General features: G+C 39.5%; 1 protein-coding gene across 1 annotated transcript in view; it reads left to right on the forward strand.

The window, feature by feature from the left end:
* The window catches only part of GRIN2B (glutamate ionotropic receptor NMDA type subunit 2B), a 942,931-nt gene that overhangs the window by 890,341 nt on the left and 26,082 nt on the right, over positions 1-26,508 (forward strand). Inside the window, exons 11-12 of the mRNA XM_089687695.1 lie at positions 21,136-21,296; positions 22,437-22,624. Coding sequence (XP_089543821.1) covers positions 21,136-21,296; positions 22,437-22,624 — 349 coding nt within the window. The remainder of the gene's footprint in view (positions 1-21,135; positions 21,297-22,436; positions 22,625-26,508) is intronic.

Consider the following 26,508-nt stretch of genomic DNA (forward strand, 5'->3'; position numbering starts at 1 on the left):
AATATACCAATTTACATGAGGTGTACTTAATCAAAATTTTTAATATGACCGTGTGTGTATTTATACTGTATTATATACAGTGTATATCTGACTATATATAAAGTTTTTTTATTTAAAAAAATAAATACACAGTTTTTACAATAGTAATAGCTGTAAAAGATTGGTGTAATGAAAGAATTTTCTGAATTTAGCAACTCTATCGTCAAAGCTTTTATAGTACAAATAATACCAAAGTAACAAAGCAGTCACTTGGGTTTAAGCTTTGTGACGGCGGCTTTATTCTGTCATTATGAAGCCATGATAAATCCTTGAAATGTTGCCATCATTTAGAATTTCCTAATGCACAAATACATGCTTTAGTGATTTCTCACTGCATCTAAAATAAACTCTTGAGAAGGTAAAAATTCCCAAGGGGGAAAAGCACAGAATCTTTGGATGGCCATCAAAGTCTGCGCCAAGGGAACTGAAAGTGACAAAGCGTGAACGATGCAGGATACTGGGCTTCCTAAAAAGGCTCCTATGAAACCTGACTCATCCCTCAGCTCTGAGAAGCAATGTGGACAGACACGACCTGATGAGACCTTCTGACTCAACGCAGCGGAGACGGAACGCTATGCCGGATCCAAATCCTTCCTGACAGATCAGAGCATCTTCAGGCTTATCATCTTATTGCTGGAAATGTGGAAACCACAGAGTTGGGCTGTAAAATATTGTCAAACAACTAAAGCTGGTGTATTCCCTTTCCTTTTCTATGACAACTTGAAAATGCTGTATTTTTTTGTTTTTATTTTTGCCTTGTCTTGGCTTACATGTGTTCCATTCAGATGTAATTCTCCACCTATTAGCTCAAGAATCTCAGGAATCAGTACACACAGTGTTCTGTAGATTTGGAGTTCTGCAGTTTATAGGATTCATTTGAGATGCCCTCATATATTATCATAATAAATATAGTAATAACCTAATTATTAATGAGAATTAGATGTTTTTAATAATTTTCTATTTTGGTCCTATGCAATGGAGTGAATAACCATGTCATAGGTAATGCAATGCAAAGGCATGACAGCCAACTCCCCACTGGCATCTGGTGTTTTCCCTCACTGTCTGGAGATGTCTGCAGTTGGGCTTTAAAGTGTATTCAATATACAGTACTTTGCAAACATTTTAGTCAGTTGTGAAGAAGTGCTGAAAAGTAAGAATGCTTTAAAATATATATATTTTAAACATTCATTTATATCAATTTACAAAATTCAAAGTGAGCAAACAAAAGAAAAATCTAAATGAAATCAATATTTGGTGTGATTATCCTTTGGCTTCAAACCAGCATCAATTCTTACACTTGCACACTTTATGAACTTACACAAAGTCAGGGATATTGCAGGATTAGAGTCAGGTGTATGATTAACCAATTATACCAAGCAGGTGCTAATTATCATCAATTTCTTATGTGTGTTGCATAAATGAAACAGAAACAGCTGTTTAGGAGGCTTAAAACTGGGTGAGGAACATACAAACTTTGCTACTAAGGTAAGATTGTAGTAGACAGTTTTATGTCACAGATCCTATACCATGGCAAGACTGAGCACAGCAACAAGACACAGGGTAGTTATACTACATCACCAAGGTTTCTCCAATGGCAAATATTTCAAAGCAGACTGGGCTTTCAAGATGCACTGTTTAAGATCTTCTGAAGATGCACAAAGAAACTGACAAGGTTGGGGACTGTAGATGCAAGGAAACGTAATGCAGCAGATGGAAGACACATTATGCTTACATCCCTTCGACATCAGAAGATGTCCAGCAGTGCCATAAACACAGAACTGGAAGAAACCAATGGGACCTAAATACACCCATCTACTGTCCAGGGAAGTGTGGGCAGAAGTGGTCTTCATGGAAGAATTGTGGTCAAAAAGCCATACTTCTGTTGTGGAAAGACAAGGCTAAGTTACTCAACTATGCATGAAAACATTGGAACTGGGGTGCAACAAAATGGCAACAGGTGCTCTGGACTGATGACTCAAAATTTTAAATATGTGCTTGTAGCAGGATGCAGTTTGTTTGCCAAAGGGCTGGAGAGCGGTACAATAATAGGCAACAGTGAAGCTTGGTGGTGATTCCAAGTTTGGGAATGCATTTCTGTTAATCTTCTCTTTCTTATAAATATTTCTGATCAAACATATATAAAAAATGCTGTTAATTATATTTTTAAAAGACTAAAGGAGACCAAATTCTTAAAATGTAGTATTAGGGTTCATATAAAGTCATGATGTGAACATGGAAGCAGGTAGGCACAAAACAAATTTCCCCTATTGCAATTTATAGAACGTAAGCATAGTTTATTAACTGATCCACCAAACTAATCTCTCCCTATGCTGTCAGTCAGCTTTCTCGGCCCTCTCACTAAAGGAGCTCCAACACACTAACGTTATGGCTGGTTCTTGCCTCCATTTTATAGTGAGGGGCTGGGTTATTCAGCTACCACCTTTCATTATTGGTTGTTGTGAACTGCTGACCAGCATAAATTTGCTGAATTTATATTTAGGCAAGTATGAATTCCATAACTAATTGCACATCTGCCAGCAACAAAGAAGATGATGAAAATATTCTATCGAACTACATTAACAGCTATCTTGCAGAAAGCTACTATTGCGTCATCTAAAGATAAGACTGCTAAATTAATTGTTGCTCTGCCACCACCTTTCATCTGCCAGCACCCTAAAAGCCAACAACAGCAGGCAGTCTAGTCTGTTTAATATTTTATCCAAATCAAAATGCAAAAATATTTGTTGTAACACTAGACCAGTGATCTCCAAACTGTTTCCTGGGGACCCAGATGTGGCCCTTTGTTTTTTTTTATCTGGCCCTTGAGGCATTTTTTTCCCTCACTGTCAGAAACAGTGGGGCATAGTTCCTGCCACTGGCACCAGCAATAGGGCACTAGTCATCTCACTGACACCAACGATGGGACACTATTCCTATCACTGACGCCAACTATGGGATACTATTCCTCCCATTGATAACGATACGGCACAATTCTTCAGACTGATACCAACAATGGGGCACTATTACCCCCACTGATACCAATGATGGGGCACTATTCCTCCCACTGACACCAACGATGGGACACTATGACTCCTACTGACACCAAAAATGAGGCACTATTCCCCCCATTGATACCAACAATGGGGCACTATAACTCCCCCCTAATTCCAATAATGGAGCATTGTTTACTGACACCAGGATATTTTCTATTCCCATTGGCCACAGTTGAAGGATGGTAATCTGGTCCTTTGTTTAGAAAGTTTGGAGACCCCTGCACTAGACCAAAACTATAATGAGCAACTGAAAATGTTGCCAATGCCCTATATGGATAGTCCTATATTTACAAACAAATGGCAACCACCCCAAACTATAACTGGCCTTTGCAGCAAGCAAGGAGCACATGGAAGAGAGACGCAAATCAAAAAACAACAAACAAAAATTCCCAGCTCACTTACCAGCCAGCTATGTGGAATATTGCAGTTCAGTTTTGGGCACCAATTCACAGGAAGAACATTGGGGAATTGGAGAAAGTACAGAGAAGGGCAACCAAACTGATACGAAGCATGGAGGAGCTCAGCTATGAGGAAAGATTAGAGGAACTGAATTTATTCTCTCTTCAGAAGAGGAGATTAAGGGGGGATATGATCAACATGTTTAAATACATCAGCGGTTCATATAGTGAACTCAGTGTAGAGCTATTCACCCTGAGGTCATCACAGAGGACAAGGGGGCACTCTTTACATCTGGAGGAAAAGAAATTAAATCTACAACATGGAAAGGTTTCTTCACAGTGAGAGCTGTGAAAATGTGGAATAGACTCCCTCAAGAGTTGGCTCTGGCCAGCTCAGTGGATTGCTTCAAAAAAGGCCTGGATTATTTCTTAGATACACAGAATATAACTGGATACTAATATTTATAGTTAAAGTTGATCCAGGGAATATTTGTTTGCCTCTCGGGGGATAAGAAAGGATTTTTTTTCCCTGCAGGAGCAAATTGAACCATGCTTTACTGGGTTTTTTTGCCTTCCTCTGTGGGTATAGGATTATAATGTTTTTTTTTTTAATGGTTGAACTGGATGGACTTTTGTCTATTTTCAGCCAGACTGCAACAAACTGGATTAACCCTGTCTAACAGATCACGTTAAAACTAAGGGGGTTTAGTTTGCACACATTTGCAAATATATCCTTAAGCTGCATAAGCCACATCACAGCACCCCAGTCTACTGCAGTCCCACCTTTAAAAGTTTGAGAAAATTTGTAAAGAGAGATATGATGTAGAGCTAAATAATAGATACATTAAGGACAGATAAGCTCGGAGAGAGCCCACACCTCCTTAAAGGTATAGGGATGCACTGGACACCCAGAAATAGCATAATCGCAGTGAAGGCATGCAGTGTATCCCCTCACCAATTCATCAACAGTACAAACAAATGGCAACCACCCCAACCTATAACTGACTTTTGCAGCAAGGAGTACATGAAAGGGCAACCTATGTCAAAAAACAACAAACAAAAATTCCCAGCTCACTTACCAGCCAGCCTGCAACAAACTGGATTAACCCTGTCTAACAGTTCACATTAAAAACAAAATGGTTTAGTTTGCACACTTTTGCAAATACATGCGTAAGCTGCAGTGGGCATGTCACAGCTGTCCTATATTTCCACCAAATGTAGTGAATGACCCTATGAATTACATGCACAGTCACATACAGCCATTCACTTTTATGGCAGGCTGTACATAGTATGTGTGTCATCCCAGGCTTAGGTAGGCACTGGGAAATTATGCTAGGCATATAAAATGCCATGTAAAGCGCCTTGAACATGAGCTTTTAGGCAAGAGACTGCTCTGGATCCTGCATTCAAATGTGCTGTTGTCTCTAAATTGTAATGGCCTTATGCCATATAAATGATGGATAACTGTTTCTTTCTTTTTTTCATATAGCTAACTTCTAATATATTATCCTTCTGCCTGTAAAGTATTATCCACATATGCAAAACAACAAAGAAATTGAATACTGTAAAACACTTAAAGTGATCCTAAAAGTTGTAGTTAAAAAACAAACAAACATGTTATACTTACCTGCTCTGTACAATGGTTTTGCACAGAGCAACCCTGATCCTCTTCTTTTTGGGTCCCCTGTCGGCAGTCCTGGATCCCCCACCACCCCCACCCAGTGTCCCCAATAGTAAGTCGCTTGCTATACATGGACTCGATCAGGCTCACTTCCAAACCATGCTCCTGTGAATGGACATTTTCCTCATTAACTCACTGCCTGTGATTAATAGCAGCAGAGGCCAATGGCTTCAGCTACTGTGAGCCAATGAGGAGAGAGAGACCTGAGAGAGCCAGAACTTGCATGTACATCGCTGGATCGAGATGGGGTTTCAGTAAGTATAAGGGGGAGCTGACAGGGGAGCTGCACCCAGGTGGTTTTTAAAATGTATTAAGGTAAAAAAAAAACTTCTTGGGGCGTGTCCAAGATGGCGACCGGAGTGGCCACATAATCCAAAGATCCGGTGCCTCTCTTTCTAATCCCTTAGGCGGGCTCCGGAGGTCTTTCCGACCCTGCCCGCACCTGGAAGAGGGGAGCGGAGCGATTTTGGCCCCTCTCCGCAGCAGCGAACGCACCCGGCCTGGTGAGGCCTACCGTGGCCTGCCACGACATAGCCCGGCCCCGATTTGGACACCATCCGGCCGCCCTGTGAGTACAGTCAACGGGGGGAGGGTGACCCACACCCATCAGGTCCCCTATCAGTGCTCCTGTGACTGTGGCAGGTGTTTGTGGTCCCCGAGGCCCTTATTAATATAAACGCGGCCCCTACTGGGCTTAGAGGCTTGCTGTGGCCTGCAGTCACCTGGGAGTCAGGCATCTGGGCTCCCAACACCCCCTCTGACCAGATCTGGGGCTCAGAGTCCTGGAGATTCTATGCCAGGTAGTCCCTTGTGCCCTATCTGACCCTATAACAGGGGTTGGGGCCTGCATCTGGATCACTAACCCTTATTGAGCATAACTACCACAGCTTATATCCAGTCTTCCTCCACATGTTGAATTTCATTTTTACAATATGGAGACTGTGTTTAGACGCCTGATCGCATCTATGTAACTATATCCTTTCACCGGTACCGGGAGTTATAGATCCTCTGGGGTCATTACCACCCTTGGCTATACAAAATTCAATTGATCACCCCCAGGATACTTCCTGCATGCAGTCCAGCAAAAAGATAAGTAGGGGTAATGCTCAAAAATCCCTTACGACATATTTATTGAAAACGCGCGAGATATGCAGCATGTCTCAGGATATCACGGAAAGAGCATCTCCATCCGGTTCCACACAGGATACCGCAGCCCATCCTTCAGCTCAGGACAGTGAGTACACACAGCAACTTACAAAGGGGGATTTGGAATCTTGCTTGGAAACTATGTACACCAAGTTAGCCACTAAATTCCAATCAGAACTCAACAAGAGCACAAACGTCTTCTCTCAGGAAATAGCTGCGTTGGGCTCCAGAACTGACCGTTTAGAAACAAAACATGACGAGTTCAGCTTAGCTTACGGCGAGCTCTCCAGAGATCACGATCATTTACAGATGGCCTTTACGCAGTTGCAGGCGCAGGTTGAGCATCTTGACAATCGCAACCGCAGGACTATTCACAAGCCACAACCAAGCTATTCAGGTCCCTCCTTCTGGACCACGATCCTGGGTCCTTTGTTTGTGATCGCATCCATAGAGCTCTGCGTCCAAAACCTCCTAATGATAAACTGCCTCGTGACATTGTTCTGTGTATGAAGGATTTCCTGACCAAAGAAGACATACTCAGTGCTGCTCGTAATACTCCAACGATCACCTTTGAAGATTCAGCTTTGCAAATATTTCCAGATGTCTCTCCAGCTACGTTGGAGAAATGCAGAAAAATAAAGGAAATCACATCCGCCCTTTTTTCAGCTCATATCCGCTACAAATGAGGCTTTCCCTTTAGGCTGATAGTCCCACACAATGGTAGCACATCACTTCCCGAAGGCCGAGAAGTTCTGGCTAAATTAGGCCTGGCGGATGCTCCCTCACCTCCACGTCCACCTTCCACTCCTCGGGTATCTCCCATTTGGCATACTCCATCTCCACGAAGGGAAAGGAGGAGAGTCAGGCAAGAAACAGAATGAAAGGATTTTGCTCATTTGCATATCATACACTCTTTGGATAGGTTTTTGAGCAATGCTGCAATCTCTTCATATTCATATGTTTATTACGTTTGATTTCCTCTTCAGTTATCTGGACGAGCAAAAGTTCAGCAAGGGTCATCGGACCTTTACTTTACCGCCCGTATGCTAATGTTATAGGACTCTTGGACATGTGACCCCACCCTGCCACCTAGCATGGCCGGAGATGTCCAGTTGCGGGGTGGCCGCTCCGCTTCCCATGTTTTACGGTGGCAGAGTTTGGGCCCGATTGGCCCTTTGATGTTAAATTTTTCTGTCTTTTCAGGAAAGGCAAATAGCCTACCTGATCCATGGTTTATTGTGATTTCTTTAGTTGTACGGTCTCTTAAAGCCCCAATTCTATTGCTTTATGTTTCTATTTTTCTGACAATTTTGGTACATGATGTTGTTTATACACCAATTTGTGGACATCCCGGCCGCCATATTGGGACTTGGATGCTCCATAAATTGATACTGGCAGATTTTACCTTATCTGATGTGGGTCCGGATGTTGCACAGACTAGACAAACTATCTTGGATACTTTTCAGATGAATACCATAATGCTGACTGATATGATTCTTATTTGCCATGGTTATCCATTGCATCTCACATAATGTCCAGGGTTTCAACTCTGCAAATAAGCGTAAAACTGCATTCCTTCAGTATAAACGCCTAGGGGCAAAAATTATTTTATTATAGGAAACTTATTTTGCAACTGCTAAACACCCGACATATTTTCATAGATCTTACAAACAGGGGTTCTACACCTTACATTCTACTAAAAGCAGAGGCGTGGCAATTTTTTTACACAACTCATTCCCCTTCAATATTCAACATGTTTATCGTGATCCTGAGAGCAGATTTATCATTATTAAAGGTAACCTTTCGGGTTGTGAACTCACTATCGCTAATGTTTATGCACCAAATTCGGCGCAAGCATCCTTCTTTTCCCGTTTTTTTCAAAATTCTTGATAGGTTTATATCCCCTCATTTATTGGTGGGAGGCAATTTTAATTTGGTAGCTAAAGCCCTTTTAGACAGAAGCTCATCCTCACCATCCTCCTAGGCCTTCCCAAAATCCCTTACCAAAAAATTAGGTACACTTCAACTGGTAGACTCTTGGAGCGCACATAATGTAGGAGCTAGAGCTTATTCATTTTACTCCCACCCACATGACTCTTATGCTAGACTAGATTATATCTATTGTTCCCCCATTCTGCTAGCTAACTCTAGGAAAGCTTTCATTTATTTAAGTCCCTGGTCGGATCATAATATTATGGCGCTGTCTATCACTTTCATAGGTCTAGCACCTACTCCCTACTGCTGGTGACTTAACAACTCTATGCTTATGGATACTAACTCTCGCCAAGAAGTAGTTACTTCTATTCAAGAATACTTTCAGTCAAACACAACTCCCGATATCTCCCCGGCTATCTTGTGGGTAGCCCATAAGGCGGTCCTGTGAGGCCGCCTTATTTCCATGGCTTCTTCTAGAAATTTTGAGCGGTGGAAACAAATTCAGAAACTTACCCGAGAATTAGAAGCAAATTATAGAGCTCATGTTGGCAATCCATCTCTCCTTAACAAAACGATGTTATCGCAAAAGCGTCTAGAACTGAATACTTTACTTTCCCAGAAAACTGAAAAAGCTCTACGTTGGTCGAAGGCTTCTTTTTTATTACATAGTAACTCAGCGTCTACTATGTTCGCACGGAAATTAAACCATTCTGTATGACCCCCACATATCTACAAGTTATGTACTAAATTTGGCAGTATCTCCTCTCTTCCTCGTGAAGTCCTGGGTATTTTTGAAAATTTTGATTCCACCCTATTAGCTCCCCTGCAACCAACGTCCGCTCCCCCAAACGGTTCATGGCTTGATTCTATACCCCTCCCTGCTCTCACACCCTCTCAGATATCCTCTCTCAATGCCCCATGCACTTTGAAGGAAATAACACGTGCGAATAGCGCACTAAGAATTTCTACAGCACCGGGCCCTAATGGGTTTACAGCCAGTTATTATAAACATTTTGCCCCTACATTAGCTCCTTTTTGATGTCATTATTCAATTATGTTTTGCAGGGAGGCAGGTTTCCCGAGGAGATGATGTTGGTTAACATGTCTCTATTACCTAAACCACTAAAAGACTATCATCTACCTCAAAACTATAGACCAATCTCAGTAATGAACAATGATCTGAAAATATTCAGCCCCATTCTGGCAGATAGGTTGGTCCCTATTATCTCCTCTTTGGTCTCACCGGACCAATCGGGATTTATCCCAGACATACTTATCACGGATAACATTCGTCTCATATTAAATGTTATTCAGGATGCCAATTTGCATTGTAAAGAAGTTTTGTTGCTGAGCCTGGACATTAACAAGGCCTTTGATAATGTCCTCTGGCCCTATTTGTTTTCATTACTGCAGAAGATAGGCTTTAGTGAAAAATTTCTGTCTGGTGTACATGCTTTGTACGACTCTCCCAAAACAAGAATAAGACTTCCAGGCTGCAATTTAGATTTTTTTACACTGCGCAGGGGCACCCGTCAGGGCTGCCTTCTTTCGCCCTTATTATTTGCGCTTGTCTTGGAACCCTTGGCAATTGCAATAAGATCACATTCAGACATTTCTGGTTACCCATTATTGGTTTCACAATTCAAAATATGTATGTATGCAGATGATGTTATGCTTTTCCTTACTAAACCGTTAGTGTCATTGCCTAATTTATGCACTTTATTGAATGACTTTGCAACAGTATCAGGTCTTACTGTAAATTTTACTAAATCAGTAGTTATGCCTTGCCACAGCTGCCCCCCCCTCTCAGCCCCTTTCTCTGTCCCTGCTCTCTCTGCCGTGCCCCTCCCCCCTTGCTGCAAAAATGAAAGGCATTCCTAAGACAAGCTGGAGCCAGGCTACCTCCGGGCCCCCCCCGGTTGCCTAGGTGACTAGGGGGTCCGACCAGTTTTAAAAGGCTGATGCCAGAGCTCCCGAGGTATTCACCGCTGTGTAGCTGATGGAAGGGGCCCGGGCTGCGGCTTGGACCTTTTCATGGCCAGGCTCGGCAAAGACCCAAGGCTGCCTAGGACCCCCCTTCTCCCAGAGCTGGGGAAGACTGTCCATGAGTCCATGCTCTTTGACTGCTTCACTTGAACTGTTCTTGTGCTGACCTCACACCAACCCCCCCCCCCCCGTTGGATTACTTGCTACAGAGACTTACACCAAACTCTCTGTTGGATTACTTGCTACAGAGACTCTCCCTTGGCTCTCGGTGTTGGACTTTAAGTGTGTTGGTCCTTCCGTGTTGCCCTGGACTGGCGTATTCACCCTCCCTGCGAACTCCCCTATTCGGTGACTGTCATCTGTTTGCCTCAATAAAGCTTTGTGCGTTTGCCATCTACTCTGTGTGTTCTGTCCTGCCTACCCTCCATCACATGCCTATTAATGTTCCTGATTCCCTGAGTGCATCTCTCCGTTACTCTTTTCCATTTCGTTGGGCCACAGATCGGATTTCATACCTCGGTATTAACCTCACTCCCAGATACTCAAAATTATTTGCTGCTAATTACCCACCATGTATGTCACGCCTCTCTACTCTGTTGAAGATCTGGCATGGATACCCTATTTCATTCTTGGGCAGAGTCACAGCAGTAAAAATGAATGTCTTGCCTAAATTACTTTACTTATTTAGAGCACTCCCAATCCCTGTCTCAAAAACGCTCCTAGATCGCTTTCAACGGATGATTAATCATTTTATTTGGCGTAACAAACATCCTCGTTTTACTTCATCGGTCCTATACCGGTCGCAACGAGCGGGAGGCCTCGGTCTCCCCAATTTCTGGCTTTACTACCTGTCGGCCCATTTTGCACAGTTATCACAGTGGACGACTATTAATTCCCAGGACCCATGGATCAGACGTGAATCTCAGTGTATAAGTCTGTTCTATCTACAAGGCATATTATGGTCCAAAATTCCCCCCCCCCCCCACTCTTTATGGATCCATAATTCCATTGTTGCCCAATCATTGATGCTTTTGGTCCCGTTTCAGCCGTGACTCTCCTAGGGGCAGGGGTCTTATTTCAGATTTGTATCGTCAATTTTTGGTTAGTTCCTTTCCCTCACCCCATCTTTATAGACAGAAAAGGGAGGCTGATAGTGGTATCACCTTTTCGGATGAGGATTGGGATTCCATGGTGGATAACATGCGTAAGAGCTATAGATCTCTTTCTGTCCATGAGACAGCCCTCAAAGTAATAACCAGATGTTATTATACCCCATCTAGACTACACGTCCTGTATCCAGGGACGTCCCACCTTTGTTTCCAGGGCTGTGGCCTTGCTGGTACCCTAGTGCATACATTTTGGGCCTGCCCAGGCCTCTCCTTGGTGTGGTGCAAGTTCTCTGAGGTGGCCTCTGCAATGGGGGGAGCCCCAGTACATCTGTCTATGCAGTCCTGCCTATTAGGAGCTCATATTTCAGGAGTTCAGACTGAGGTTAGGAGGTTAATCCATACTTATTTATTTCAGGTACTTATATAGCGCTGTCAATTTACGCAGCGCTTTACATATATATATATTGTACATTCACATCAGTCCCTAACCCTCAAGGGGTGTACAATCTAAGGTCCCTAACTTACATTCATACATATGAAGGAAATCACATCCGCCCTTTTTTCAGCTCATATCCGCTACAAATGAGGCTTTCCCTTTAGGCTGATAGTCCCACACAATGGTAGCACATCACTTCCCGAATGCCGAGAAGTTCTGGCTAAATTAGGCCTGGCGGATGCTCCCTCACCTCCACGTCCACCTTCCACTCCTCGGGTATCTCCCATTTGGCATACTCCATCTCCACGAAGGGAAAGGAGGAGAGTCAGGCAAGAAACAGAATGAAAGGATTTTGCTCATTTGCATATCATACACTCTTTGGATAGGTTTTTGAGCAATGCTGCAATCTCTTCATATTCATATGTTTATTACGTTTGATTTCCTCTTCAGTTATCTGGACGAGCAAAAGTTCAGCAAGGGTCATCGGACCTTTACTTTACCGCCCGTATGCTAATGCTATAGGACTCTTGGACATGTGACCCCACCCTGCCACCTAGCATGGCCGGAGATGTCCAGTTGCGGGGTGGCCGCTCCGCTTCCCATGTTTAACTTACATTCATACATATACTAGGGACAATTTAGACAGGATCCAATGAGCCTACCAGCATGTCTTTGGAGTGTGGGAGGAAACCGGAGTACCCAGAGGAAACCCACGCAGGCAGAGGGTGAACATGCAAACTCCAGGCAGGTGGAGCCATGGCTGGGATTCGAACCAGCGACCCTAGTACTGCCAGGCAGAAGTGCTAACCATTTAGCCACTGTGCCGCCCATACCATTTGTATATCCACCCTATGGGCTATTGCCCTACACTGGAAATCTCTCATGGTACCATTGGCCACAGTTCCGCATAGAGTTGATGCTGTGATGCTCATGGAAAGAATTCATTATACTTTATGGGATAAGATGCACTTATTTGATAGAAAATGGGAAATTTGGAGACCTCATAGACATTTACTCTATGACTAAGGAACACCCATGTTTGGATTGATTGAGTTACTTTGTTGGTAGCTGTATAACTCTGCCTACCTCTCTACATATATTGCTCATGTACTTAAATTCTTTTCTCTCTTTTTTTCTTTTCTCTTTCTTTACTCTACATGATTGTACCTTTTAAAATGTATACTTCAGCTGTGCCTTGTTTCTGTTTTATATACTGTTTGAAGCTGTAATGTCATTTTACAGTCTATTTCTTGAAAAATAAAATTGTTTGTAAAAAAAAAAAGAAAAAAACTTCTTAGGAAACCCTGTGTAAGTATAAGGGTCATGCAGTGAGAATGATGTATGCGGGATGCTCATCTACACATTTACACAAGTGCTAAAACAAACATAGAAAACTCTGAGTTATATCCGTTTTATTTTTTCATGCTGTCCCTACACCTACTGAAAAACATATCTCTCAAATGGTGTTGACTGTAAGACTTTAATGAGGGTTTGTAAATTGCTCATACATGATAAATTGTCCCATGCAAACATCCCTTTGTTTTTTGATCGCATACCCAGCATGCAATTTTATGTTATGAAATTTGCTGAGATCCATGACATCAGACCATTTATTTGACACTATGTAATGATAATGAAAAATATCAATTATCTTAATGCATGTGTCTTGATACTTAATAGACGATAACATACTGACATTAGCATGGAAAATAAGAATTAATTTTCTCAAGGGGAGCTTCCTAAGTGCAGAAGGAGATAATGGTCTATAACCGCAATGGGCAAACTACGGCCCGGCGGACCTTGTAATCCGGCCCGCGGAGCGTGGCAAACATCGGCTGTCAGACTGTGTGTAGGCGGGGCAGCGTGAGGAACGTGAGGGGAGCTAGGCTCCTCTCACAGTCCGCCCTGAAGACCGGAACGGCGCGGGAACACAGCGAGAGGAACGCGCGGAGCAAAGGTAAGTGAATTGACACAGGGGGGACTTGGCTTACTACTTGGGGGGGAATAGTACTGTGGGGGATGAAATACTATATGAGGGATGAATTAATATGGGGGATGAATTAATATGGGGAATGAATTACTATAGGGGGGATGAATTACTATATGGGGGATGAATTACTATGGGGGATGAATTACTATATGGGGGATGAATTACTATGGGGGATGAATTACTATAGGGGGGATGAATTACTATAGGGGGGATGAATTACTATATGGGGGATGCATTACTATAGGGGGGATGAATTACTATAGGGGGGATGAATTACTATGGGGGATGAATTACTATGGGGGATGAATTACTATATGGGGGATGAATTACTATGGGGGATGAATTACTATATGGGGGATGAATTACTATATGGGGGATGAATTACTATGGAGGATGAATTACTATATGGGGGATGAATTACTATAGGGGGGATGAATTACTATAGGGGGGATGCATTACTATAGGGGGGATGAATTACTTTAGGGGGGATGAATTACTATGGGGGATGAATTACTATATGGGGGATGAATTACTATGGGGGATGAATTACTATATGGGGGATGAATTACTATGGGGGATGAATTACTATATGGGGGATGAATTACTATATGGGGGATGAATTACTATATGGGGGATGAATTACTATGGAGGATGAATTACTATATGGGGGATGAATTACTATATGGGGGATGAATTACTATGGGGGATGCATTACTATATGGGGGATGAATTACTATGGGGGATGAATTACTATATGGGGGATGAATTACTATGGGGGATGAATTACTATATGGGGGATGAATTACTATGGGGGATGAATTACTATATGGGGGATGAATTACTATGGGGGATGAATTACTATATGGGGGATTAATTACTATGCTTACTATGGGGGAATACTATACTTACTATGGATGACACATACACATCATTCATCTACTCTTGGTCCGGCCCCTGGGTCCAATATATGAACCCATTGTGGCCCTCAAGTCAAAAAGTTTGCCCACCCCTGGTCTATAACCACTAACATGTTGGTTGGGAAAGTGGAGGAATAGCACAGAGTTGCAGGATTTGCATGATTGTGCTTGGCTTATGACACCCAGACATGGGTCAAGGCTTATTATATAGCTAAAGTATATACCATAAAGTATATTTCACCTATATAAAGTATGCTTTGAGCCTATAAATAAAATGCTAACATTTGGTCATATGAACAGTTTTACAGGCTCAACTGTTTTGGTATTATTGTATATAAACACATACTTTTAGTAGCATTTTATGCATATAGACATTTTTTAGGAAATCATGTACAATGGATTACCTCTGCAGTGAATCTAACTTGTCTTGCTATCGATGTCAGTAACATATCTCTATCTTTACATAAATATATTTCCATTTTTGAGATAGCGATTTTCATGTTATAATGGACTATCCTATTGAAGAAGAATTCTTCACTGATTTGGCTTTGCAGGGAAAAGATGTATCAGAAAATATTGAGCAGCTGTCGTGCCTGATGCTCTTCTGAGACTGTGCTACACAGACAAAGAGTCAGCATGTCAGTTTAATTGTAGCCAGTCAGAGTCAAAGTTTTATTCTGGCCAATCAACAGATGCATTTAGCTATTTCATTATGTCAATTGAACTTACAAGCCCTTAACAATAGTTCTATCCAGAGCCTACTAATCAGTCTCTAGCAGATATAGGAAAATTCCCAGCTATCTCTGTGACAATGACATTGGTGAAAAGTTAATTTCATTTAATATTAAGCAATGGAAATATCTTCCTGTGTGCTTTCTTATTTTATTCTGACACATTGATTATCTACATTTCCTTTTTAACTTTACAAAATATCTGATAGTAGTAATAAATATTAGCTTAGGAAAGCAGGATATTTTGGCACCTAAATGTGTCATTTACATTTAATTTGATATATCTGGTTGTTCTCAATTTTACATTTATCTTCACCACGGAATGGGGTTAAATGTAGGCACAGTATTATTTGTGGTACATAATGAATATGAATATGATCTGTGTATGAAACATTATTTTATCTACAAATAGCTAAATAAGAAATAGCTAAATAAGTTGTAGTTAAAGGCAGATGTTGTATATTAAGCCTTGTCAAAGTTATTATTTAGTGTACCTATATGGGTGGAAACACAAATCAATGCTAGGGCACAGAAAAGTACAATGCTAATGCCCAGGCCTTTTTTTCTCAGAGAATAGGTGTAGAAACACCCCCCTCTAACTCACCCCTTTTCTGTCTCCTACGCACCTCTGAGCACTGTCCCTTGGTTTTACCCCTACGCACTTCCCAGTACCATACCCTTTTAGACACCCCCTGGAAAAATGGACCCCCACAACAAAATATCACCCCAGCAACATTAGACCCCCTGCAGCAGCAACAGATCCCCCCGGCAGCCAGCATTAATAGACCCTCCTGCAGCCAGCAACAGAAGACCTCTCCCTCAACAGTAGATCCCTCTCATCAACAATTGACCACTAGCAACATAATACCAACCCGAAAACAATATACCCCCCATGCAAAAAAGGATCCCCTCCCATGACAATAGATCCCCTAGCATCCAGCATCAATAGACCTTCCAGCACACCCCAGCACCCCTTGCCATTACATACATTAAGTGCTGGAGGTGCCGGAACTACATTCCCCACGTCCTGCTGAAAAAAAGCCCTGCTAATGCGATCCACTCAGATTTCAACTGTCATTTTTCAGGAAATGATAAAAAATTGGGCCATGGCATTATTTTTTTCTTAGTCTTTTGAGTCTTTAGAATTAGCTTTACTGGGTGTATTCCAGTATATACCATCTATATAGGCTTTCAAAGCAAATTACATCTCTTTAGATATCATGTATAAAGCCTGACTAGGCAAAATTCTTCCAGGTTTTGATTTCTGTCCATTCCCCACTGGGGAGATTTTCTCTGACAGCTATGTAAGAAATGGGGGAAGTGGCTGCCACCAAGACAGTAAAGAACAGACAGCAACAAAAATATTGTCACGATGTTCTAACTTTTCCTTGCTGTACTAAAAATGTGTTCTTGAGCTCTTGTATGAGAGATTTTCCATCAATTCTCGTTTCTGTCCTATAAATATATACCAGTGGCTCTAAACTCTTCCCTACAGTGTACAAAGCAAAATAAAATGTTTTGGCTAAAGATGTACTTTAACAGTGTGTAAATTTGTGAATGCACAGCTCTCTTATACTGTATGTTTAACCAACTGTCTATTTGTGATTTTTGAAACATTTGCAAACCATTTAAAAATGGTAGAAAGCTGCATAAATTGTTGGTGCTTTTTATCACAGAAAACAGATAAGAGTAAACACATTTTTTTCGCACTTTTTGTCAGTTTGTAAATTACTTGTACAGAATTGGCATGTTTTATTATTAGAATCTCACTAAAATTTAATAGTAGCTTTTAATTACAAAAATTGAGAAGAAAACAATGTACAGATATAGCAGTAACTGCCGTAATTCAGTAATTATTTCAGAGAATATCATGTCAAACATTTTTTCACTATACCCCACACTTACCTAACCTATAGTGGTCTAAGGTAAGTGTCATTACCATAACGATTTAAACAATGCTAGGCATCACCTGAGACTAAGTAAACCAACATTTATTTTTTAAGATTTTCCACTGAAATTATGTTTTGTGACTTTATTTTGTAGTTGTGCTTTAAAACATGTAGCTCTTGATTGATAAAGTAATTTGTGCAAATGAGTAAACCAATAATTAAAATGGTTACTGGGAGGGTGGGAGTTTACACGTCCACTACAAAATGGAATTAAATCAATTTAACTTAATTTTGTGTGAATACTTCTTTTTTACTATGCTAGTATAAAGCATGTATTTTTCCTCCACAAAGTAACATCAATTTCAACTCTGAAACTGTTTTTAGATAAAGCTTAAATTGTTCGGCACTTTTATTTATATTTTAAAGATTTTCCTTTAGTAATTGAAACCTTCAACACTTGCTGCTCATAAAGTGTAGGGCATTGACTGAACCTCTCTTTAAACATGGACTTTAAATTTTTACTGCCACACATACAGTAACAAGAGAGAATGGCCAGATTTATTGCCAGTAACATGCTCTCTGAACCCTTTATTTTTCACTGCTTGAGCAAAGGATTATGGGTATGTTATCTTTAATGAAATCCTCATTTAATTTCAGCTGAATTTCATGCTTTGGTGGAAAGCTGCAGTTTGGCTTTTTAATGAATAATGTATTTTTATCCAACTAATAACCATGGGCTAATTTTGAACAATAGCGTTTGATGATAGAATTCAAAAGAAAAAGACAAACTCTTAAAATATTTCAGTAGTAAAAATATCATGAAAACATTCACAGTGTTGTTGTGGAATATTACCTATTTTGTTTTCTTATGGACCTTTTTTAGAAAATTAAGACAAGGTTTAGTAACGGGAAAAATTAACTAAATGGGTCAATTGCAATTTAGAATAGATCTTTACTGACCATGTACATATGGTTGGAAACGAATGCTAAACCCACATATTGTTCTTTAATATGCCATTAGTATATTTTATATAGGTAGTCACGGTAAAGCATATACATGCTATGTATATGTCACAAATATGAGTGAAAAAGCCATATGGTGTGAGATTTAGTCCAGGCAGGTTTTAAGAGAAGTTATATTGGCACATCTTGCAACTGTCTGCTTGTCTGCCACTCACTGGAGCATTAGGTTTGTGGCAGAGGCAGGCTGTGATTGGGAGGGGGTGTAATAGAGGCAGGCTGGAATTGGTCAAGGGGTGTGATAGCAGAACAAATTACCCAATACAGGCATCTTGCATGTTTGCACAGTGTCCTGTAACTCTGAATGGCCAGCCAAACGATGAAAGCTGACCATGCAAACACAGATCAGCTCCTCTGCTTTGTGTGGCCAGTTTAGAACAAGGAAGGAAGGTGACTGGCAGGATCATCCAGGTACTTTAAAAGGATAAGTACATGAAAATGATAGAGACTGTGATTTATTAAATAGGCATGTAAACAAATGCATAGAAAAAATGTTTAGGGTAACATACTGCACATTTGTTTTTATTTTTCTACTCTGAAGTGATAGCTCTTGCATCATGCCACATTACTCATGTTTTAAAAGTTATGTCTCCTTCAGCTGTGGAAGATTCTCTATTGGTTGGATTCACTAACAAATATTAAAGATAGCAGCAGTCCCTAAAAACAGAACAGCATAGCATGACAGCACAGAGAAATTGCCTCTTCTGAATGGCTAAAGCCAGCATTAAATCTCGGAGCACCTGAATCATTATGGCCTCCCTCCAGGCAGATTCACACTCAGACACTGCAAGTCATCCAAAGTCCTTTTTACTGCTTACTTTGTGCCATGCATTTACAGTACACCTCCTTTCTCTTTTTTTTTGGCATGTAACTAGGCAGTAAATGAAAAAATGTTGAGTACAAAACAATGACATGTATGACCCAAGATTTTGTCTCTTTTAAGGATTTTACATTGATCACTGCTTGATCAACATCTGTACTGCATTTTATTTAGGCTCATTTTCCTTGATGTAATGAATATCTACAAATTATTCTTACACAATTAAGAAAATCTTTATTTTCCTTTTTTTTTTTCTTTTTGTTTGCTGAAAAAAAGAACTAGATTCGATTAACTACTGAAATTAGTTTTATAACTATTAATACAGTAGTTACTTCCTAGATTTCATCTTAATGAGTTCATGGACAATCAGTGAAATCCCAAGTAATTAGTCCAACTCATGCAGTCCCACTCAGTGTAGCCCTTGATGTATAATGTTCCTGTCATGCTTGCACATATGAAATGTGATAAAGTTGGGGGAAAAGGTTAGTTTGTGATTTTTTTTGCTGCTTGTTTCCAACTGACCTCCTCCTGGTGAATGAACAAGCAAGCGACATGTATTATGTCATTTCCAGGTTCAGCACTGCCATTCTGTGGCTGCTGTGGCCTGGGAAGCAGCTAAAGGAGCACAATCATTAGCACTTCATTAGCTTCAGTGGAGGGTAGGGAAGACATCATTATTTTAACAGACCTCTGACAACTCAATAGAGAGAACCTTTCTTTATAGTGTGCTATCAGATAGGGTGATATTGTGATATCAATAATAATAACTGTAGAAAATAAGGTGAAAAAAGTAACAGAATGAATAATGAAAGACAAAAACATTTTTAGAAGTTCCCCACCATATGTACATATGTAGCCGCAAATAGATGCAACAATTTTCATAAAATATATATTGTTTGGGAAGGGGGTTAACTAATCTTCAGGACTAAAATTAGCATTTTAACAAAACAGCAAAAAATGGTGAAGCTGTTAAATGCTAGTTTCTTTGCTAAGGTTTTAACAGAACCTTTTTTTGTTGTCCTCATTAGGCATACAGGGTTCATTTTTGGCTGTAGCGGAAGTTCAGAGGGCAATACATCTACACTGCTAAGATAAATAAGCAAATGCTTCTAACTGCACAGAGGAATGATACTGATTTCTGATTTTAGCTGTTTTACTGGAAAATCATAGTTTAGTCTAACAGCCTCTCTAATGGGGTCCCTCCTACATGAGGCCCCAAAGCAGCTATGTAGGCAGTTGTAGCTGTTGTTACACCACTATCTCATCAGGGTGTTATACATTTGCTTAATGAATCTTTTGAAAGGCATCTAACACTACTAATAAAGTGCGCATGAAGCTAAAATGTTCAAAATATGCTGGTTATATAGAAATGTACAGAACTGAACTTAGGGGTCGTTCACACCACAGTGCATATCATACAGCATTCACGGTAGTATGCTGGTTTTGTTTTCATTCATTTATAACTGAATATATATATATATATATATATATATATATATATATAGTGGGATATAGTGCACCACAAAACACAGATGTAAATGCTATGTGGGTGTGCAGGTGTTAACTTCCATGCGTTGAGGCACTTTAGGTCTATTCAGAGTGATTGAACTGGCTTAACACATCCTGTGTCAAGGCATAAAAATGCATGCATTAATACATGCACATCTTGATTTAAACTAACCCATTACCGCTACACATTTCCATAGATGTGCAAAATTAAACTATTTTCTGTTTGTGAATACACAAGTTGCAGTTTATTATATTTGGTTGATATAATTTATGTGTAATAAGGAAACCATTAGCTAATTTTTCTGTAAGGTTTATATACCACAAATATGAAAACCTTCATTGTGTTTTGTGTTTTGTTTGACTATGTTCTGGTCATTTGATAAAATGTAACTACTCAGTAACAGTGCAGATAGATGAATACTGTACATTGAAGATGTTTTTATGTGCTTTTTCAGTGAACTTATTATCTTTTGCAGTTTCAAAGACCCAATGACTTTTCCCCAGCTTTTCGATTTGGCACTGTTCCTAATGGCAGCACTGAAAGAAACATTCGCAATAACTACCTCGAGATGCATACATACATGGTGAAGTTTAACCAAAAATCAGTACAAGATGCTTTGCTTTCTTTAAAAACTGGGTAAGCTATAGGCAAGAAAATAACAGATAATTGGCTGGGAGATTATTGTGTGAATTATTTGTTCAATATTTATCAATGTAGAGGCTGCAAAACCATAAATCCAAATTAGCAAGCATACTGTATACATAAGTTACACAGTTAGGTTGAAAAAAGACACAAGTAAATCTAGTTGAACCAGCATGTAGAACATGTAGTTTACATACTTGGTCCAATGGGATTCAGAAGTGCTGCATTTAAATTAATAATTTCTATGTAAAGATTAGTGGAAACGTCAGAAACTGGTTAGAGCTGAAAACAGCAAAAGATTTGCAGATTATTCTTAACAGAATAAGCCCATTTTACATTTCCCATAAACTTTCAGACATTTGGGGTCTTACCTCCAAAAACAATAGTGGTCAATAACTAGCAATTTACCTTTTATTTTTTTCTAGGTAGCTGAACCAAGGTAAACCTGCAGTGAATATTGTGTCATCTCAGTTCTTTGGGGCTCTATTCAATTCTACTTTGAAAGGATAGTCAGTATGGCACTAAATAGGTGTGCACTGGGCTGGATCAAACTACCGTAAGGGAACTGGGACAATAGTTTGAGTGGATATTCAAAGGTCCTTTGATTTGTTAATGGATACAGAACCAGCACACTTGATGCAGCACTTCTGGGAGACTGAAGAAATCTCTATACAGACAAGCAAACAGCGGTTTGCAGACTAAGGGTAGCAGGTAACATGATATTTATTGGAAAAAGACAAAAAAAACATCCTATTTACCTTCAACCCCAAAAGTTCAAAATTCAACAATGCTAACTGTAACCATTTATTTGAATACATATATGTAGTAAACAGAAATTGGAGAAGTCAGTGCTGACAGCAATTCTAGAAGTCCAAACCCCACTTAGAGCTGATATTTTAAATTTGGGTTGGCAGCAATGGCTTTAATCACCTGGCAGATGTTTGTTACTTCAACAGTAAGACTTCAGCATTAAGATTTCTGAAAGAAGTTTATGCCATCAAGCAAAATACAAATATCAATTTTGTATGTAGTATAAATGTACCTTACTAAGTCTACAGAGTGGCATTTTACTGTTGTTAAACTTTAAGTACAGCATTTACATATATTTATGGCTTGCTATTTCTCTTTTTGTAGAAAACTGGATGCCTTTATCTATGATGCTGCTGTGCTAAACTACATGGCAGGAAGGGATGAAGGTTGTAAGTTAGTGACCATTGGCAGTGGCAAAGTCTTTGCATCCACTGGTTATGGCATTGCGATACAGAAGGACTCTGGATGGAAAAGACAGATTGATCTTGCAATTCTGCAGTTATTTGGTGATGGTAAGTATAGTCTGAATACTGACTATAAAAGAGGCATAGATAGGATAGACAAAAGAACAGCTGATTTCCTGTTATTAATACCATTAAATATATCATAGTCAAGTGCTTTTAAATCAAGAATAACTGTACACTAGTTAATAGTGTCCACTTGGCCACACAATACAGCTAAATAAGAAGTTCAATATATACACTGGCCATATATAGTGGCCACTTTACACACACCTGTGTAGTAACAGGTAGGACCCACTGCTACTGTAAGAACATCTGGAAGTTCATGTGGCATGGTTTCAACAAGATGCTGGTATATCCAGCCAAAAATGTGTTTTTGTAAGTTTTGGAGAGAGTGGGAAAGGGTTAGAACCCCTGTTTTCACTGCTATCCTTATCCCTCTCGTTCTGTCCTGCTGACAAAGTTTTACCAGCCAGGCAGTGAGGAGAACTCTCCAACGGTGACATGGACAGAAACAGAGAATTTTTAGAGGAGTAGGGCAAGTTTTTTTTAAAAATGTATTTTCTAAATTGTTACATAGTGTATATGGTTAAAAAAAAAAGACACCAGGTCTATCCAGTTTAACCTATGTGTGTGATTTTTATTCTTTACAATTCCCATAACCCTGTATATTTTACTTCCTGAGGGAGACTTCTAAATGTTTTTTTAAGTTGTCGACCCTCCCAGATAGTACCATTTTCTGAGGAGGGAGTTTACATTTACAGTGCTCTGAAAATAAAGAACCCTTTCTGCTGTCCAGGGCTAAAAATCTTTTCTTCTAACCTTAAATTTTGGCTGTATGTCCTCTTCAGGGACCTTTGAGTAAACAGTTTTTTGTTACAGTAACTGAAATCACCTTTGATACATCTTTTCATTGTAATTATATCCCCTTTTAATAGCCTCTTTTATACAGTTAATAACTGTATTCTATATAATCAATCCTCATAACTGAGGTACTCTATCCCCCTTATTAATTTTGTCACCCTTCACTAATTTAACAATGTTTTTCCTGAGGAATGGTAAAGAAAATGGAAAAGGCCAAACCAGTGTTTTGGAAAGGCATAGAATTATTGATTCTTCTCTTGAATGTATTCCTATTTTAATGCATGATAGTAGCTTGCAAGATTTGTTAGCTGTAGCTTTGCATTGCACTCTATTGCTAAGTCTGTGATGTGCAAGCAACCCCCAGTTCCTTTACCATCACTGATGCTCCTTGAGGAGCCCCTTCTAATGTTTTTTTTTGCATGTTATTTATTGGTACCCAAGTGCATAATTTTACATTTCTCAATATTGAACATCATCTGCCATGTAGCTGTCCACCTCCCTATTTTGTCAAGGTCTTCCTGTGATGATGCCACATCATGTTGCATAAGTTATTTCACTGCATCAGCAAACACTGAAACTGAACTCCTAATTGCAAGCTCTCTCTCATTAATAAACAAACTGAAAAGCATTTGCCCTAAGTCAGAACCCTGGGGCACACCACTTACAACATTACACCATTCAGAAACTTAGTCATTTAGCACTACTCTTTGGAGATGTTCATGTAACCAGTTTCTTATCCATGTTCATACAAGTTCACTAACTCCAACAAGCCTTATTTTATAAATTAAACGTATTTTTTAGATTAAACGTTCTGTTCCTGTTGCATATAATCTTCATTTCCTTTTTTGTGAATCCATTGTCACCAGAACAAAATGTTGGTGAAACTCTTTCTAAAAGAGCCTTAGATAACAGATAAACTAGAGGGATGTTCTTATGCTTTCCCACTCTAAAGAAAAAGTTTTTATCTTGATATACACAGGGAATGTTTGTCTAATTCCAAGTAATTCATAATGTACATGCCCGATATTATTTTAACCATCTGCATGCCACTGCACAATCCAATATTCATTAAACCAGCCATTATTTTCCAGTTTTTCATTGTAAACTAATTTTCCTGTGTTTAGTAGACAGGAGTTGAATTCCATTGTGGTTTCTCTTGCAGTAGCCTATTTTCTTCAGGGTTCAATGGAGTCCTTCTGTATACCACTATTATTAGAGGTTATTTGAACAGTTATGACTTTCCACCTTGACCTAATCTGGCCGTTCTCCTTGGCCCACAAAAAAACTCTGCACAGAATGTTTTTTTCCCTGTTTCCATGCAACATTCTTTAGGTAGAGCAGTGCAAGAAAATCTCAAGAGGTCTGTAGTTTCCAGGATACTGTAAACACCATGTCTGGTACCAACAATCATTTCATAGTTAAAGTTGTTTAAGACACTCATTTGTCCCTATTCTATAATTTTATTGAGCAACAAAGTGACCTCTTGGCCCATGGCAACTTCTTTTTTATGGTACTGCATTGCATGCACATCATTCAATCATTGCATATGTCTGTTGCATAAAAAAGTGGCCACTCACTGTACTTAATCCTCTCTGGATATAAACTTTTTTGCATAGACATTTATGAATATTATTAAAAGCACTTCCTAAAGCACTTGGGTAAAATGTAACTTGGTTTCTAAGATGACTTAGATGCTGCCTAAGACACTACAAATTGTTATAATGCAGTAGAAGTATATGACAATCAAATAAGAATGTTAAATAAGAAAATATTTGGAATACAAATATATAGTCAAAACACAGACAGCTATATTTATGATTTCCAGTTTTTTACATGTCCACACAGGATAGCATAATATCTTGACCTTTTTTTCTGGAAAATCTATTTTAGAGTGAGAATCTATTGAAATTACCAATTATAAATAATTAGCATTTGTTCATTTTTTACTTATTTTTAAGAGTAGTTGAGAGGTAGTACAGCAATTTAAACACTTCAAATATGTTTAAGTTGAATCCACTATACCTAATTGACAATATACAGTAGCTTACACAAGGAAAAAGATGTAAATTCCTGTTGCACCAAGAGAGCTGAGATTATATTCTGACCTGTTGAGCTTTGAATTGTAATTGTGAAGGCATTATGGTCCTCTTTTTTTTTTTTTTTATTCTTCCACATGCCTGTGAAGGACTGGAGATTCCACGAACAGTAACCCCAACAACATTAAAATTCCTTTTTACAGAAAAGGATTGTGAGTTTTAAGTCTAACACCACCAATAATATGATATGGCTCACTTTGCCCAAAAGGACTATCTCAGTTATAGCTGAAGTTTTTAATATTTTAGAGGAGTTTAGGAGGTAAGGGACTTCAACTATGGTTATACCTTTCAGCTTTATTCGGATCCACCTTGAATTTTTAATCAAAAAGAGTATTCTTACTTTTACTTACTATTCAGTATTGTAGGTGTCCAGACCTGTGACCCTAGGTACAGATGTCACCAGCAGAGTCCTTAATTGACTTGAAGAACTGGCTTTTTAAATAAAACTGGACTAATTAGTTATGCTTTGTGAATGCAGCCAGAAAAAAAATAATTATATCTAAGCAAAACCCACATCAATGATGTATAGATCTTTAATCAACACTATTTCCAAACATTTCAAAACATCTTTTTCTAAAGTCACTATTAGCACAAGTTGATACTGAAATAACCACACTGCTTTCAAAACATCTTGGAAGCTATTCCGTTATCTGCAACTAAAACATTTCTTGATTACCAACATTCATTGCCCGGAAGGCCCAAAGATGCTTACATCTTTTGAAAGTAAATGTGCCTCGGATTAACACACTATAGGTTAGATCTCATTCCTTTACACACAATTCATGGCAGCAGCCACACATTTGCCGACCTAAACCCAGATGTGGTCATCAAGCCTGGGACTTGACTTAAATGCTCAAGATTGGACCCAAATCTGGGAGTCCACCACATCTTGTTCCACTAATGTACTAGTGGTGGAGACAAATTACAAAATATCTAGATGGTACCTTGTCCATTCTAGAGTGACTCGCTATAATC

This window comes from Staurois parvus, unplaced genomic scaffold (assembly GCF_062004578.1).
Source record: "Staurois parvus isolate SC_StPar_1 unplaced genomic scaffold, SC_StPar_1.0 ptg000436l, whole genome shotgun sequence".
In the NCBI taxonomy this organism is placed as follows: domain Eukaryota; kingdom Metazoa; phylum Chordata; class Amphibia; order Anura; family Ranidae; genus Staurois; species Staurois parvus.